General features: G+C 36.4%; 1 protein-coding gene across 1 annotated transcript in view; it reads right to left on the bottom strand.

Annotated features, from left to right (window-relative positions):
• The window catches only part of POLQ (DNA polymerase theta), a 130,902-nt gene that overhangs the window by 30,139 nt on the left and 84,564 nt on the right, over window positions 1-16,199 (bottom strand). The window contains exons 18-20 of the mRNA XM_059162794.1: window positions 15,899-16,095; window positions 7,005-7,245; window positions 2,532-2,725 (exon numbers count right to left, since the gene is read on the bottom strand). Coding sequence (XP_059018777.1) covers window positions 2,532-2,725; window positions 7,005-7,245; window positions 15,899-16,095 — 632 coding nt within the window. The remainder of the gene's footprint in view (window positions 1-2,531; window positions 2,726-7,004; window positions 7,246-15,898; window positions 16,096-16,199) is intronic.

Raw genomic sequence — 16,199 nt, forward strand, 5'->3', positions numbered from 1 at the left:
GTCAGGAAAGGAAAGAGAATCAAATAATTCAATAGGAAATAGAAACATTATTTTTAAAGTTATAATAAATCAACAATCCAGGAAGAGAGACCTACCATAATTAGGACAACTCAAAGGTCTCACCTTAATATTTATAAGCTGTTTATCTTAGATTTCTGTTTTTGGTGAAACCTTCAGAATTAATTGTGAAAACTTCATATAAATTACCTCTCCAGGTCTCAATGAATACATCTATGAAATGAGGGGGTTGAACTGGATGAGGGTAAGAGGCACTAATGTTTACTGAGCACCTACTATGTGTCAGCCATCATGCTTGGAGCTTTAACATGTGTCATCTCATGTCATATGTACAAAAATTCTGCGACATTTCTGAAAAGTTTACACCAGTTGGAGAAACTTGCTTCAAGTTACATGGCCATAATGAATGTAGAAAAATTAAGAATTAGAACCCATAGTCCTCTAACTCAAATGTCATTTTTCTTTTTCTCTAATTCATGCTTCCATCTAGACCAGAGATTGGCAAAGTTTTCCCCAAAAGGGCCAGATAACAGATATTTTCAGCTTTGCAGGTTTTACTGTCTGTCACAACTTCTCAGCTTTGCCACTACAGACCAAAAAGAGCCATAGACAGTAAGTAAATGAATAAGTGTGGTTATGCTCCAATGAATTTTATTTACAAAAAAGGTGGCAGAACAAATCTGGCCCACACGCTATAGTCTGCCAATCCCCACTCTAGGCCAGGACCATCCAAAATAACTTTCTGCAATAATGAAATTGTTCTATATTTGCACTCTCCATTATGGTAGCCACTTATCACATGTGGTTATTGAACATTTAAAATGTGGCTAACATAACTAAGGAACTGAACTGATATATTTAAATTAATTTTAATTAAGTTAAATTGATTTACTTTTAAAGATTTTATTTGTTTATTTTATTAGAGAGAGACAGAGCACAAACATGGGGAGCAGCAGAGTCAGGGGGAGAAACAGACACCCTGCCAAACAAGGAGCCTGATGTGGGGCTCATCCCAGGACCCTGGTATCATGACCTGAATCAAAGAGACTTAACTGACTGCATCACCAGGTGTACCAATTAATTTAAATTTAAATAGCTATAAGTGGCTAGTGGTTCCTGTACTGGACAGCTCAACTCTAGATGATTTGAACTATCCTGCCCAATTCAAAGATTCCCCTTAAAATTACCAAGGATTAACTAATCAATATGTGAAATTGTTAGATTACCTTAAATATAACTTCCATTTAAAATGAAGGCCTAAGAACAAGCCATTAACATCAAAGGCCTTTTATTCTGGCCCAGAGTTTGGTCTAGGCCTATGGCGTTAGTATCTGAATCACAAGGGGACGGATTCCTGCCTTTATCCTAAGCCTACTTGTGCTGAAATCCAGAGATGCTCTGTTTTTCATAAGGTCCCTATGTAATTTTATGTGCATTCAATTAGGTATTGGTTGGGGAGCTCCAAGCTAAAGAACTCAAAAGAAAAAATTATACAAAACAAACAAAAAAACAGCACTACTGAATTCCATACAAATGTACCCTGTTATTTGGAAAAACAAAATTCCTCATTTTTTAAAAACATATAACATTGTGGCTTTATAAAAAGGGCATTTTTTATGAGTCTATGTAACATTTACTGAACATTTACTATGAGATGGGCATTATTCTAAGTGTTTTATATTCATCATTTATTCCTCACAACAATTCTATGAGGTATTCCTATCATAACCCAGTTTACTGATGTAGAAATTGAGATACAAAGAGTTGATGTATTGTTCCAGGTTACAGGGTTAATAAGTGGAGGGGATGGGATTCAAACCCAGGAAGTCTAGCCTGAAAGTCTATGGTCTTCACAACATGCTACATTACTGAATTTCATCTACAATACACCTGAACTTCAAGGCTATCAAGTATAAGCACCCACCCTATATTTGTAACCCTTCCACAACAACCCAACCATCCTTTGTGGACTGTGGTGGGGAAAGGAAAGAATAGAACTCCAACCTCTGAAAATAAAAATAAGAATAAAATGTGTCCAAATTTATGTTAAGTTTATAAAAATCTTATTTAGATTTTAAAACAATTCCCAAATTCCTTTTTCAGTAACAACTGAGCAAAATGTCTAATTTTATTGTCCAAAAAGGGATTTTAGGGTATGGAAGGGGTGAGAGTTCATGAAATTACTAACTTCATGGAGAAACAACTACACTGTTATGTAACAATCATTATGGATCATTTGTTCAACAAGTATTTACTTTACTTTTCCTCTGTTCTAGGCAAATCTCACGAAGCATACATTCTAGGAGACTTCTTTACTAACTTCTTATCTCGTAAACACAGATAGAACTTATAAATTAGAAGCTAGAATATTCTATCTCCAAAGCACTCTGATAACTAAAGTTTTTTTGAACTGTGCTCTTTGGTGTCTTCGGTGTTTACACAAACACATTTAGGAAATACACACACACACACATAATTTTTAATTCTAAAATTCCCCATTCCCGTGATACAACCTCAGCTATGTCATCTGAACTGGTGAAGGAAAAACTGTGTCCAGCTAGTTGATAGGCCTGAGATTCGATTGCATCCAGCTTGGCTTGCATTACATGTTTCTGACTTTCACATTCTGCGGTACTGAAGCCAATTCCATTTAGTTCTAGCAAAGCCAAGCAGTACTGAGAGGGCATTTCCACTTTACAAAAAATACCTGGAAGAAAAAAGAAAACTAAAACATTAATTCACCAGTAAAGTGACTAGATCAACATCATCACCTAAACACAGATGGAATTTTTCTAGGCAAATTCAGAGATGCTACTCAAGTTATTCTTCATGATCCAGTCTCATGAGCAGCACTCTCAGGCCAACAAGGAAAGGCATAAAAGTATTTCCTACTTTTCTACTTCAGCACTAGACTACTACCCTTGTCTATATGGAGAGCAGAAAAACACAATCTTGTAACTAGTCTGGACTATGAGAGACTGCATTTCTCCCAAGATAATGTTTCTGCTTCTATTCTTCATAAGAGCATGAGTACCAAACTTATTTGCTAAACTGACTACAATGAGTTAACATCCTGAAATTATTTCTAATATTCCTGGTTCCATGGTATGCATGCTTACATAAAGAACTAAAAATGGAGGTTTTTTATTTCCCAATGCTCTTACCAAAGAATAAAGATTCCTGAACTAAGAAGCAGAGTATTTGTCTATCTGCTGACACTTCTCAAAAGAGTAGCCGTGCTTTTTAACCACAACACAATTAAGTTTGAATATTAAAAAATACAAATAAAACATTTCCAAATATTTGAAATTGAAAACCAATCTTCTAAATAACTTAGGAGTCAAAAGTGTCATAACAAAAAATGTTAATAAGTACTTAAGATAAAATGAAAACATTACAGGTCAAAATTTTTAAGATATTATGCAACTAGGGCTTTGAAGGAAATTTATAGCCTTTAATACCTCAATTAGAAAAGAAAAAAATGATTTGAAAACTAATATGCTTAGTGTCATATTTATGAATTTAGAAAAGGGGCTGCAAAATAAAGTCAGAACTAAAAATCAAAGGCAAAAGTTGATTCATTGGAAAGACTGAAAAACTGAATAAACTTCTAGTAAGATTAAACAATAAATATGGTGAAAGAAAAAGGCAATGTAACAGATAAAGCATAGATGTATTAAAAAATCAGCAATAGCTTAATGACAATAAATTTGAAAATCTAGATGAAATGGATTATTCTTAAAAATATAGTTTATGATAATAAAAATATATTATATTATAATAATATAATAAAAATAGAGTTTACCAAAACATAAAGATATAATTGAATAATCTTACACTTATTAAAGAAATCAAAGTATTAGCTAAAAATATTTCCACAAAGCAACAATTTATAGATAAATGGTACCAAAATTTCAAGGAACAAACACACCATTTCTACAATATATAAACTCCTCCTCCAAAAGAAAAAAAGAGATTATATCTATCAACTCATCCCATGAAACTAGAATAACTTTGTTACTAAAAACAAAGCACAAGAAAGAAAAATTACAGCCATTTTATAGCTGATAAATTGGCAAAGTTGAGACAATATTAATCAGCAAGATTTCTTTCACATTGTTGTTTAGAAAATAAAGGTATAGACTATTTTGGAAAACAATTTAGCATAATCTTATAAAGTTGAATATTTCCGTTCTTATGAATGGAAATTCATAAGAATTCCACACTCAAAAGAGCAATTCCACACTCAAAAGAAATTCTTGCCTACATGTACTAGGAAACTTGTATATGTGTAAGAATATGTATACAGAACTACTTGTTATAGCAAAACAAAAAAACAAAAACAAGATAAAACAAAAAAAGAAACAACCCAAATATTCATCAACAGGAAAAGGGACACATAAATTTTGGCACACTCACCCAGTGATATATGACACAGCAGTGAAAATGAATAAATTATAGATTCTTACAATAACATGCATGAATCTTACTAGGATGATACTGGGTAAGAAGAGCTAGTCCCAATGTGATATGTGTTTTATAAAGCTCAGAAACAAGCAAAACTAATAATACATAATAATATATTGTTTGGATATATTTTAGCAAATGTATACACACACACACACATATGCTAAAATTTATTAGTATATATATGCTAAATTTTTTTAATTAAAAAATAAATAAAATTTAAAATAAAAAGGGAATGATAAACATAAAATTTGGGATGTGCAAGAAAGGAGGACCACAATAGGTAGACACAAATGTCTATTATTAAAAGTGTGAATTAACAGATATTACATATTTTAAAAAAATAAGACGATCAATGATGATAGTGTACATGAAAGAAAGATTATGACAAATACAAATCTGTATAGTTGAGATCCACTTTAAAAAAGACAGAAACCAACTCACTTCATCTCTAGAAAATCATCTATGTTCAAACCACTCTAGAAAGGACCTAACTGAGCCATGTAACGAGAACAGGATATTTGGTCCTAAGTCACATTGAGCAAAGTCACACTGTTATTAAAATTGAGTCACACCCAAACAAAAATCAGCTCAGAGTGGGAGAAGTCAGCTGCTAGAACATACCCACCCAACAGGCAAGAAATGAGAAAAGAAAAAGATGAAGATTCTAGAGATCCTTCAAGGACATCCTGAAATAATCATTTTCAAAAAAATTTGACAGTTGTTTACATTCTAAAAACTTTATCTCAATGTGCTTCTATTCTATGGACTCTGAATAAGAAAGACTCTGCAATGTACAAGAATGCATTTAATAACTCCTGGTCACTCACTTTTTTTTTTTTTTTAAGATTTTATTTATTTGATAGAGAGAAATCACAAGTAGACGGAGAGGCAGACAGAGAGAGAGAGGGGAAGCAGGCTCCCTGCTGAGCAGAGAGCCCGATGCGGGACTCGACCCCAGGACCCTGAGATCATGACCTGAGCCGAAGGCAGCGGCTTAACCCACTGAGCCACCCAGGTGCCCCCTGGTCACTCACTTTTGATTATTTGCATTAAAAAAGGTGCTTTCAAGGCACACTGGAATTGTAAAAGTTAAAAATACCAAATCTAGATTGTTTCTTATACTTTTCTGGAAAGGAAAACCATAATTTCCTTTTCCTATAGATGAAAAATTGTCTTTAAGAGTGGAAAAGTTCCCTCCCAAAGATATTGAAAGCTTTTAATTTTGTTAATGGGCAACAAATGTTCATAAAAAGTTACAGACTAATCCATATCACCAGCACCAAATGTTAGATTCTTTTTTTTTTTTAATTATTTATTTCTTTTCAGCATAACAGTATTCCAAATGTTAGATTCTAAGGGCAAAGCTGACTGAGGGAAAGAGAGCTGTGTTCATTCAGCTTTATCACCCATGAATGTAGAAGCAGTCTTGTGGCATACGTACCATATACTCCAACTCCTTGGCCTGCCTACATTAGAGAAGCTGAGTTTGAAACATTTCGGTGTATGTTCAAGAGCTGCTAATTAACACCGCTTAAGCAAGTCTCCTATGAACAAACAAGTCAGTTTGATCTTTATATTATTCTACCCCAGTGATGCTGGGGAGAACATCACTAACAGCAGGGAGACCTTATACTAGTCATAAAAAATCATCATCACCATATCATCATCATCTAACACAGTAATAAGCACCTAATCTGGCAAACACTGAATTAAGTTCTCTCTCATTTAATATTTATAACATTATAAGAAATAGATTTAAAGAGTGTCAGTAGCTTGCCCAAGGCCTCTCACTAATAAGTAATACAGCCCAGATTTAACCTGGTCTGTGAAAATTCATCAATCTGTTATTTCTAGTATTTATTAATCAGGCAATAAAATCACAGTTTAAATCTTCTCACAATGAAGTCAACTTTGTTCCACTTCATCATTTCTACCATAAGCATACGATATGCTCTCTGAAGTCAAGGTACTCACTCTGGGCCAAGAGACTGCACAATAAGCCCATGCTATTTATCATGACATAAAAATTCACATGAATATTCTTTGCTAAAGAAATAATGATTTATAGTTCTAAAAAGAAAATACGTCACTTTTTAGATTCCATAACAGATTAAGTTTTAAGTGTGAAAAAAAATCGTTGGATAAAGTTCAAATATAAAATTAGCAATAAATGATAAAATGCCACGAATTTTCTTCATTACAATAGAGTCTGAGGTCTGCAAACTAGTGCCAAACCAGGGCCAGATGCCTGTTTATATAAATAAAGTTTTATTGGAACAGTTACTTTCATATTGCCTATGGCTGCTTTTGTGCTATTATGGCAGAGTTGAATATTTATGATTAAGACTGCCTGGGCCTCTACAGAAAGTTTGTTGACCCTGTCCTAGAAAACCCAAAAATAAAGTTTGCGTTAGAAGTGTGATAAAGAGTGATAAAGACCCGTGATCAAAAGTGGCTAAACACAGAACTGTCACCGTCTGTAACAGCATGAAAATGTCAGCAAAGGTTGTTTTTACCTTGAAGGTTTTCCTTCTTCAACAAAGAATTGAGTTGATTCATAGCATTGAAGGTGAGAATGGACTCTACAGATGCTCTGTATCTCCCAGAATGCTCAGTGCTGACATTCAGCCCCAGACTCTGAATGCCTTGTCCAGTCTCTATCTCTTCCAGGAGGGGAAGCTCATGAGGAAGAAAACTGGAAACTATGCTGTGAAGAGTTGGCTCCTTAGAATCTGGATCTAGTAACCAGCACGCCACCTAAATGGGTTCAAAGACATTGGTACACACTTAAGTTAAAAGGGGAAAATGCTCATTTCTAATCTCACTCCTTTTCACTTAATACTAATTCAGTGGTCTTCCCAGGAGAGGAGAACAAAAGTGTAACTGTAAATTGTACAGGGACTCATTTTTGGTACGAGTGAGAGCAGTTTTTAAAAAAATAAAACTTATGACTTTTCCATTACAGCACTCCTGCTGATCTGGTTCTGAAATAGCCTTGAAATCCAAGTGCCTCTCAGAGATAATTAAAGCCATACTTCTGAAAATATAGATGAAATCTTCTCCACAAAGGCTGATTTTGGCTAAGCTACTGTAATAAAGATGGGCCTATATAAGTTTTAGGTTTTTAAAAGTTCTTTCAACATCATAAGAAGTGATACCATTAAAACTTTATACCCAAAATTTTAGAGAGCCTCTAGGCTTTGCCCTCAGGATGAGGGCCTGCCAACAGGGCCATCCAACAAACCATTTGACTGCTAATTTTAACTTCCCTGCCAGATTAGAAGACCTGTAGTTTCGTGTGTGCGTGTGCACATGACTTTTATTTCCTTTTCTTAAAATTTAAATTCAGTTAATTAACATACACTATATTATTAGTTTCAGAGGTAGAGTTCAGTGATTCATCAGTCTTATATATAAAATACCAGTGCTCATTACATCACGTGACTTCCTTGATATCCATCACTCAGTTACCCTATTCCCAACTCCCCAGCAAGCCCCAGTTATTTCCTATGATTAAGAGTCTCTTATGGTTTATCTCCTGTAGTTTCTAACACTAGGTGATCTAGCAGATCAAAACTCAATTAGAATAAGGAAACTTAAGCCCTTTTCATAATTCTGGCAATTACATGACTCAATTACTTCTTCTGTACTTTAAGAATGTAGTTTGATACGGAAGAGTGATATTGTGAATTGTAATAAGAAATATAAATTTGGCCTTCATCCCCATTTCTATCACAGAACTTCTAAAACCTTGGAAACTTCCTAAACTGTGAGATAAAGGCATCTTTTGTCATGTTAATGAGGTGACTTTAGAAATGCCCCTAGGTTACCTAAGGATGGGAGTTGGCTACCAGAGGAACCAATCCTGTGATTGGAGGGTTGGAACTTTCAGCCTGACCCCTTGACCTGCTAGGAGGTGCCTGGATGTTGAATTATCACCTATGACCAATGATTTAATCAAACGTGCCTATGCAATGAAGATTCCATAAAATCCCCAAAAGACAGGGATTGGAGAGCTTTGAGGCTGATGAACACAGAGGTGCTGGCAAGAGTAATATGCTTAGACTGAGCATGGAAGCTCCCCTCCATCTGATTAATTGAATCTGAAAGGGGAGGAGGTCACAAGAACCTCTCATTTATAGTCAGTCAGAAATAGAGGTAAGAACCTGGACTTAGAACTTACATCTGACATCCTTGTCAGATGTCCTTGGAGGGAGAGGGATCCTTGGAATATCTAGTCTATAGTCAGTTGGTCAGAAGCACAAGTGTTAACTTGGGCTTGCAGCTGGCCTCAAAATAGCAGGCACTACTGTGGCACTGACCCTTAACCTGTGGAATCTGATGCTATCACCAGGGCTGAATTGTAGGAAACCCAGCTAGTGTTTCCAGCATGTCTTGATGATATGGGAGAAACCCTACAAACACATCGGAATTGGTCTCAGAACTATTTTACTTGGTGTCAGAGAAGTGGGTCTTACTAGAAGGGTCTGGCTCACAGAAACACATGGTTTATAAAGAGAAAGGATAAAAGGATGGGGGATGATGATGCTTTGATCTCTGGATGGCTACCTAGTGACCCATATATGAAACTGTACCTACACTACAGTTACTAAGGGTAAAATTTACTAATGCAATTTAGAAATGGCAGACCTAACTCCTGAGGAGTTGGCTCACTGGATATATAAGTACATGAAAAGTAGTAAGCACACTAAGCATACAATCTCTTGGTTACTGTTATCTGCGGTAGCTAAATAAAAGTAAAGTGATAGGTCTGGGAATTATTGGTGAACAAAACTCTGATCTGAGTTGGTCTGAGCCTCAAGTCAACTGTTCAGGGGCAACATGAAACAACCCTAAGACCTCTGGTCACCAGTAAGGTAATCAACGTGGGAGTGAAATACCTAGAAACTATCAAAACCAGGAGGTATAGTATGATAGAGTTGTTTTATTTTGTGGATCAGTATCATCAACTCTGCATCAGTAATGCAGAGAACCACCAAAATGGATTATGAGAGTAATTTAGGAGTGTTTGGTTTGGGATGCTCCAGAATGGAAGAGCAGAGGGTTGATGTAGGACCCAGAGCTCACTATGGTACAATTCAAGTTGAGTGTATGTGATCCAGACACATGGGAGTTTATTCCTATGGGAACAGCTAGTCTGGTGTATTGGATAAAAACCATTATAAAGTCCGTTTACACTGAAAGGGGGACTGTCCCTCTTCTCTTATAAATGCCAACTGGAACACCCCAGATAAAACAGTTTATATTCTTCATATGCTTTACATGCTTCACAGTCCATATGGGACTGCTTTATAACTGAGATATTTACCTGCTGAAATCTAACCATTACTCAGGTCATAGTAAATGCTCTGGTTTAAGGTAGCCCATTTCACACAGGTACCCCATATAACCTTACTGTTGCAAAACTGAAGGACAGTTTGGAAAGCCTCAGGAAATTTGCCTTCTCAGCTTCCTCTCATAGGCTTTACAGATGGTAATAAAAACATTACGTTTATTGACAAGAGAATGGGAAAAGTCAGGGGGAGGTCAAGAAACTTCCCAACAAGGTGGAAATTTTTAAAAGGTTAAGAAATAAGGTGAATGTGAAGCAAATATTGATAGGAGCAAGGGAAAGAGGAAACAGAAAGGAATGAGTCTCAGGACTCACACCAGCAGGATGGAAAGTTTTAGATGGTTATTAAGAAATGTGATGAATAAAATGGGTATTGATGGATTAAAAAAAAAAGATTTTAATAAAGTATTACCAAAGGTTGGGTGGGTTAAAGCAACCCCCATTAAAGGGCCCCAAACAGGAGCACCTGGGTGGCTCAGTGGGTTAAGCCTCTGCCTTCAGCTCAGGTCATGATCTCAGGGTCCTGGGATCAAGCCCCACAGATTAATCAAGTTAAAGACTGATAAAAGAGCTGGGGTCCCTTGGCTCAACCCCTCCCTGGGAACCCAAAGCCTTTCAGAGAACAGTGGGTAAAACTATCAGGCGGTAGAAAAGAGAAGTTCCCAGGACTCCCTGGAGGGAGATCTAGGAACCTTGGTACTAAAACCCATTGATAAAGCCTTGACTTGGGCTACAGTAGAATAAGAGAATTGCAAAAATTTAATGGTTGATAGGATTATGTAAACTGGAATGTTTAAGCAGGTATTATATAAAGAAGTTGTAAATCCTTGGGGTGCATGGATAGCTCAAGTATCCATTTAAGTATCTGCCTTTGGCTCAGATCATAATCCTGGGGTCCTGGGATCAAGTCCTGGCTCCCTGCTCAGCAGGGAATCTGCTTCTCCCTCTCCTTTTGCCCCTCCCGACACTGGTCCTCAGGTGAGCACATGTGCCCTCTTTCACAAAAAAAATCTTCACAAAAAAAGAAAAAGAAGTCATATTGTCTTTAACTGAATATTTTATGGTAATGGTATTACATCTGCCTGGGGAACACTTCCTCAACCTATCTAGTTTTATAAAACCAAAACACATTGATGAAGTCCTAATGGAGGTTATAGTTAGAAATGTGAGAGTTGGCAGAATGAAAGAAAAGGTCTGTAGGAGAATTGATATGTTTGAACAGGCTTTAGATGAAGTGGTTGGGTCTTTACCTGATTGAATTTTAGGGATGGATATTATGTGTAACAGAGGAACATGTCCCATAATTAGTACTGTAAAACACAAAAGGCATGTTAAGTCCCACCCTTCAACCAATGTTAAATGCTCTGTGCAAACCAGTAAGTTTGCCTGAGCCCACACAGTGTGGAATGAAGCTTGAGTGTTGGTAGCGACATATTCTTTGTGCAATAGCCCTATCTGGAGACTGGGGCTAATGACAAGAGCTTGGGTGCATGTGTCAACAATGGCTACAGGGACTTTAAACAAGAGAATTTCCATTTAAGGGTATTTACGCCCTTGCTATCTGTTATTATTAATTAAAGTTATTCTTATGACTAATGGATATACCATGACCTTGAAACCTGAAATACCTACCCAACACAGGTAATATCTGAGAAATGCTCTAACGGAGTTGGCAATGCCCAGTAGAGTTCCATAATAAAATGGAAACATGTTATACAGGATCATGCTGCCTGGAGAACGCGAAAAAGAGATATTCAAGAGCAGGGAGCCTCTTTTCTCTTAGGCTTGACTCTGGCATTGTGTGAGGAGTTGCTGCTGGATTCTATTGTCACTGACAGTGCTCTATAAACAGCTCATGACTGACAAAAAGCTGCTAGGTTTGTGGATGGCAGTTCCAAAGTGAATGGACAATACCCTGTTTTGGAAAGCCATCATCCTATTCAAAGAAGATAGAAACAGATCATCTCGGTGTACTGAATTGCATGCTATTTTCCTAGCAGTGATGAAAGAATTGAACAGCTGGGAAAAGGCCCTATATTTGGGTTTCCACTGGCTCATGAATAATGCCTGATAGCATGGCCAAAATGTCAGTCAGGATGACAATGGCGACCTAGCCTGCTAAACGGATGCTCCTACAGAACACAGTCCTATGGAAATTTGAAGGGGTGCATTAAAGTAGGACACATTAATGCCCTTCACAAGAACTCCCTTCCAGGTTTGGAAGGTGACTAGAATTATCAAGCAGATGTCTCTGCATGCCCCTTTGAGATGGTTACCTGAGCCCATGAATGAAGGCCCATGAATGAGGGGAATGAGCACAGGGTTTGCTGTAGTAATGCAGAAATGGGCTGAATCTAGACATATTCCTCTTGTACCCTCTGAGGCACAGAAGGCTAAAACAAACTATTCTGTCAATGAGAGAGTCAGAGACTACAGATGGTTATTTGGCAGATTCCCCAGAAGGAAGGACAGGAATATAGCTGGTAGGTGATACTAATGCTAGTACCCTTGGAGAGGTACAAATGGGTCCAGATAGGAACAGACATTGACTCTGGACCATGCTTTGCTTTCCTGAGTATAGATACAAATGTTATGAGTGCTATAAAAGAACCAGAACAGAAGATACTGCACCAGTTTTGATGGTTGACCAACATTTCTTCAGACCAAAGAACACACTTGATAGCCCATAATGCTCAATGAGGGGCAAAGAGATATCCTCAGTACTAGTTTGATAGAGAATTGGAATGGGCAGCTGAAATGGAGGGAGATAAAGGAAGCAAGGCTGGTGTATAGGTAAGTCTTCATGAGTATGTGCTCCCATTCAACATGAACATGAGTGGGGCTAAAGGTGTGTCCCCACAGGATATAGTTCTCTGTTTGGATCTGGGAAAGTAAGGATGGGGAAGATGCTGGTATACACTCTTCTTCACATCACCTCAACTTTTTTCCTCTTAGCTGATGCATGGGTCACAGGCCCAGGACTACAAGTATAAGGGATGGAAATAGTGATTCCTAAGTAAGAAACTATAATCATGCCAGATGGGGTGAAGGCACATCCTGACCCATCAGGCCCTTCAGAATTATAACACAAAGGTTAAAAGCATAGAAGGAAAAATAGTAGCTATGGGTAAAGAAATAAGTAAGTAGATTATATAATGAAGAAAATCCAATATTAACACCTCAAAAGAAGCTCTAAGCAAGAGATTATATTGTCTCTTAGCTCAATTATGTTAGATACCTGAAAAGGTGAAGCCATATATTGCTGACACCCCTCTTACTTTTGGAACCTGGCAAGATCAAATGGAAGCCTACAAACCTGAGATACATTTTCATATAATGATGATGGACTGGATAGTTAATAACTGAAATGGGGTTCTAGTAATGTGCCAACTTCTTTTAACTTTTACTACTGTTTTGCTATAATACTCACATTATAACAATCGTTTGAAGACCAGGGGTGGACTATGACATTGTGACTTATAAGAAATTTGTATTTGGTCCTCCTTCTCATTTCTAGCACAGAACTAAAATCCCTGAAATCTGCTAAAATGAGAGACACCCTCAAAAAAAAAAAAAAAAAAAAAAGACGAAGAAGAAAAGATGTCTTTTGTTATGTTAATTAGGTGGATTTTGGAATGTCCCTAGGTCACCAAAGGATGGGGACTGTTGTTAGAAGAACCATCCCTGTGATTGGGGGGTTGGAAATTTTGGTCCCACACTCCTAGGATGGGGGAGGAGCTAGTGGCTGCACCAATGGCCAATGATTTAATCAATCATGCCTACGTATGATGTCTCCATAAAAACCCAAAAAGCAGGCTTTGGAGAGCTTCCAGGTTGGTGAATAAATGGAAATGCAGGGAGAGTGGTGTGTTTGGAGAGGGTATAGAAGTTTCATGCCCCTTCTTACATATCTCTTCCTATTTACCTCTTCATCTGGCTATTGATCCAAACCCTTTAATATCTTTTGTAAAAAACAAAACAAAACAAAACATAAAACCAGTAATTTAAGGAATAAACTGGCGTCATGATTTCTGTGAGCCCCTTTAGCAAATTAATTGAACCCAAGGAGGGGGTGGTAGGAAACTTTGATTTATAGCTGGTGAGTCAGAAGCAAAGGTAACAACCTGAATAGGCAGTGTCAGAATTGAGTTCAATTGTAGGATAGTCAGCTGGTACCCAGGGAATTGTTGGAGGTGTGGGAACCTCCCCACCACCACGTTAGAAATTGGTGATCAGAAACCTTTTTTTAGAGAATATTGAATAAGGTAGTTTGACGTAAGAGTTCACACGTTTCTTATAAACATGAGATTTTAAAAATTAATAGTTTATCTTCTTGCATCAAAACTATTATAATTGACAAAACCAATTATGCAATGTTTCAGGTAGTTATGCAAAAAGTGCTATAATAAATCTGAGATGGTATAGTTTTTATTGTTGTTTTTGTTTTTTTGGTATAGTAGGTTTTTTTTTTTTAAGTTTTTAAATTTTAATTCCAATAAGTTAACATACCATACAGTATTAGTTCTGGTGTACAATACAGTGATTCAACACTTCCCTTCCCTTCCCGATGCTTATCACGACAGGTGCCTTTCTCACCACCCACCCTGTTCCCCCATCCCAGATTCCCTCCCTGCTGGTAACCATCAGTTTGTTCTCTAGAGGGAAGAGTTTGGAAACTCGTATGACCCATATTCTCATTTTGGACTCTGGAACATCAAAAATTTTTTGAGTTTTTTTGTTTAAATTCAGTAATTAACATATACTATATTAATAGTTTCAGAGATAGAGTTCAGTGATTCATTGGTGTTATATAATACCCAGTGCTCATTACATCATATGCCCTCCTTAATGTCTATCATCCAGTTACCCCATAACCCCCCGCCAGAAATTCTTAGTTTGTTTCCTATGATTAAGAGTATCTTATGGTTTGTCTCTCTCTCTGATTTTGTATTGCTTTACTTTTCCCTCTCTTTCTCTATGATCCTGTTTTGTTTCTTAAATTACACATGTGAGATCATATAACTCTTTCTTTGATCAGCTTATTTATATTTAACTTATTTATATCCTCTTGCTCTATCCACATCGTTGCAAAGGCAAGATTTTTTTTTTTTTTGAGGGCCGAGTAGTATGGAACATCAAAATTAAGTGACAACTTTTTATATTCAGGAAAGGTCAATTTAAAAACTACACAATTTATCACATGTAAACCAAGTCTAGCCTGAACTACAGAAAAGGACAGTATCTTCAGTTTATCTAATACTGCCTTTGGAAATCTTTCCCCCAAAAAGCTAAAGAAACTAAGAAACCAAAATTTATTCTGTTATTGATTATATTGCTAATAACAACCAAGTAATCATATATCAATTCAAAATTAATATTCCATATGCCTCATGTATTCAGTATCAACAGGGGGAAAAACAATACCCTTTGAAAGCTATAAGATTATAAATAAATGTCTTATGAAAATGATTTAACTGTAAAGTGTATGTTACAATAACATAAATTACCCTTTCCTTAACTCAGAATCATCATTATGAAAAGTCTAACATGCTTTGTTATTATAATAGCAAAGTTCTCAGAGGCTGGTAAGGTAATTTGTCTTATGCCAAATGGCCCTAACTACCATTCTTTTTGATGTCTTAGGTTTATACATTTTTCCTATTTTCTGCCTCTGTCTTCATTGATATTTGAAACATCCTCCTATCCTATATTTGAATCTGACAGTTCTCATTTCATTTCTAATTTACTGAGAGAGAAAACCAAACATAACCAAAATAAAAAAATTTTTACATCTCTGAGGAAAGGTATGAACTTTAGTGCTTCAAATTTGTGGAATCTCTGTTTTTATCTACACAGAGGTAGTTGGTGTATCACATTCTATTCTTGGTGAATGAGATTACTAGATAAAAGAGTGACTACTCTAAAAAATTTAAGCTTCACTGTTAGAGCTAAATAAATACCAAGTCATTTAAGAATTAACACAATGAAAAAAAAAAGAATTAACAAATGCATTAAAAATTTTTTTAAGTATGGTAAAAATTAAATAAGACATGAAACCTTAGGATCTTCATAACTTTGTTCCAGGGAGATACCACAAGACAGAAGAAGAATTTTATAGCTCTGGATGAAGTCATATATGATAACAGAACGTTCTTTATCAGATTCCTCTTGAAAGCAGGATAGAAGGTACCACATTCTCTCTTTCACAGTCAGGCTTGGATCCAGAGAAGGTGGGACCAAACTGGAACTAATTTCTTTAGAAAATAAATAAAAAGTCTTAAGGCAAACATTACATGCATTCATTTGAAGCAGCAATTTTTAGTGAAAAGACTGAAAAGCCTAAGGGTCCAACTCCATG

The sequence above is a fragment of the Mustela lutreola genome, chromosome 2 (assembly GCF_030435805.1).
Source record: "Mustela lutreola isolate mMusLut2 chromosome 2, mMusLut2.pri, whole genome shotgun sequence".
In the NCBI taxonomy this organism is placed as follows: domain Eukaryota; kingdom Metazoa; phylum Chordata; class Mammalia; order Carnivora; family Mustelidae; genus Mustela; species Mustela lutreola.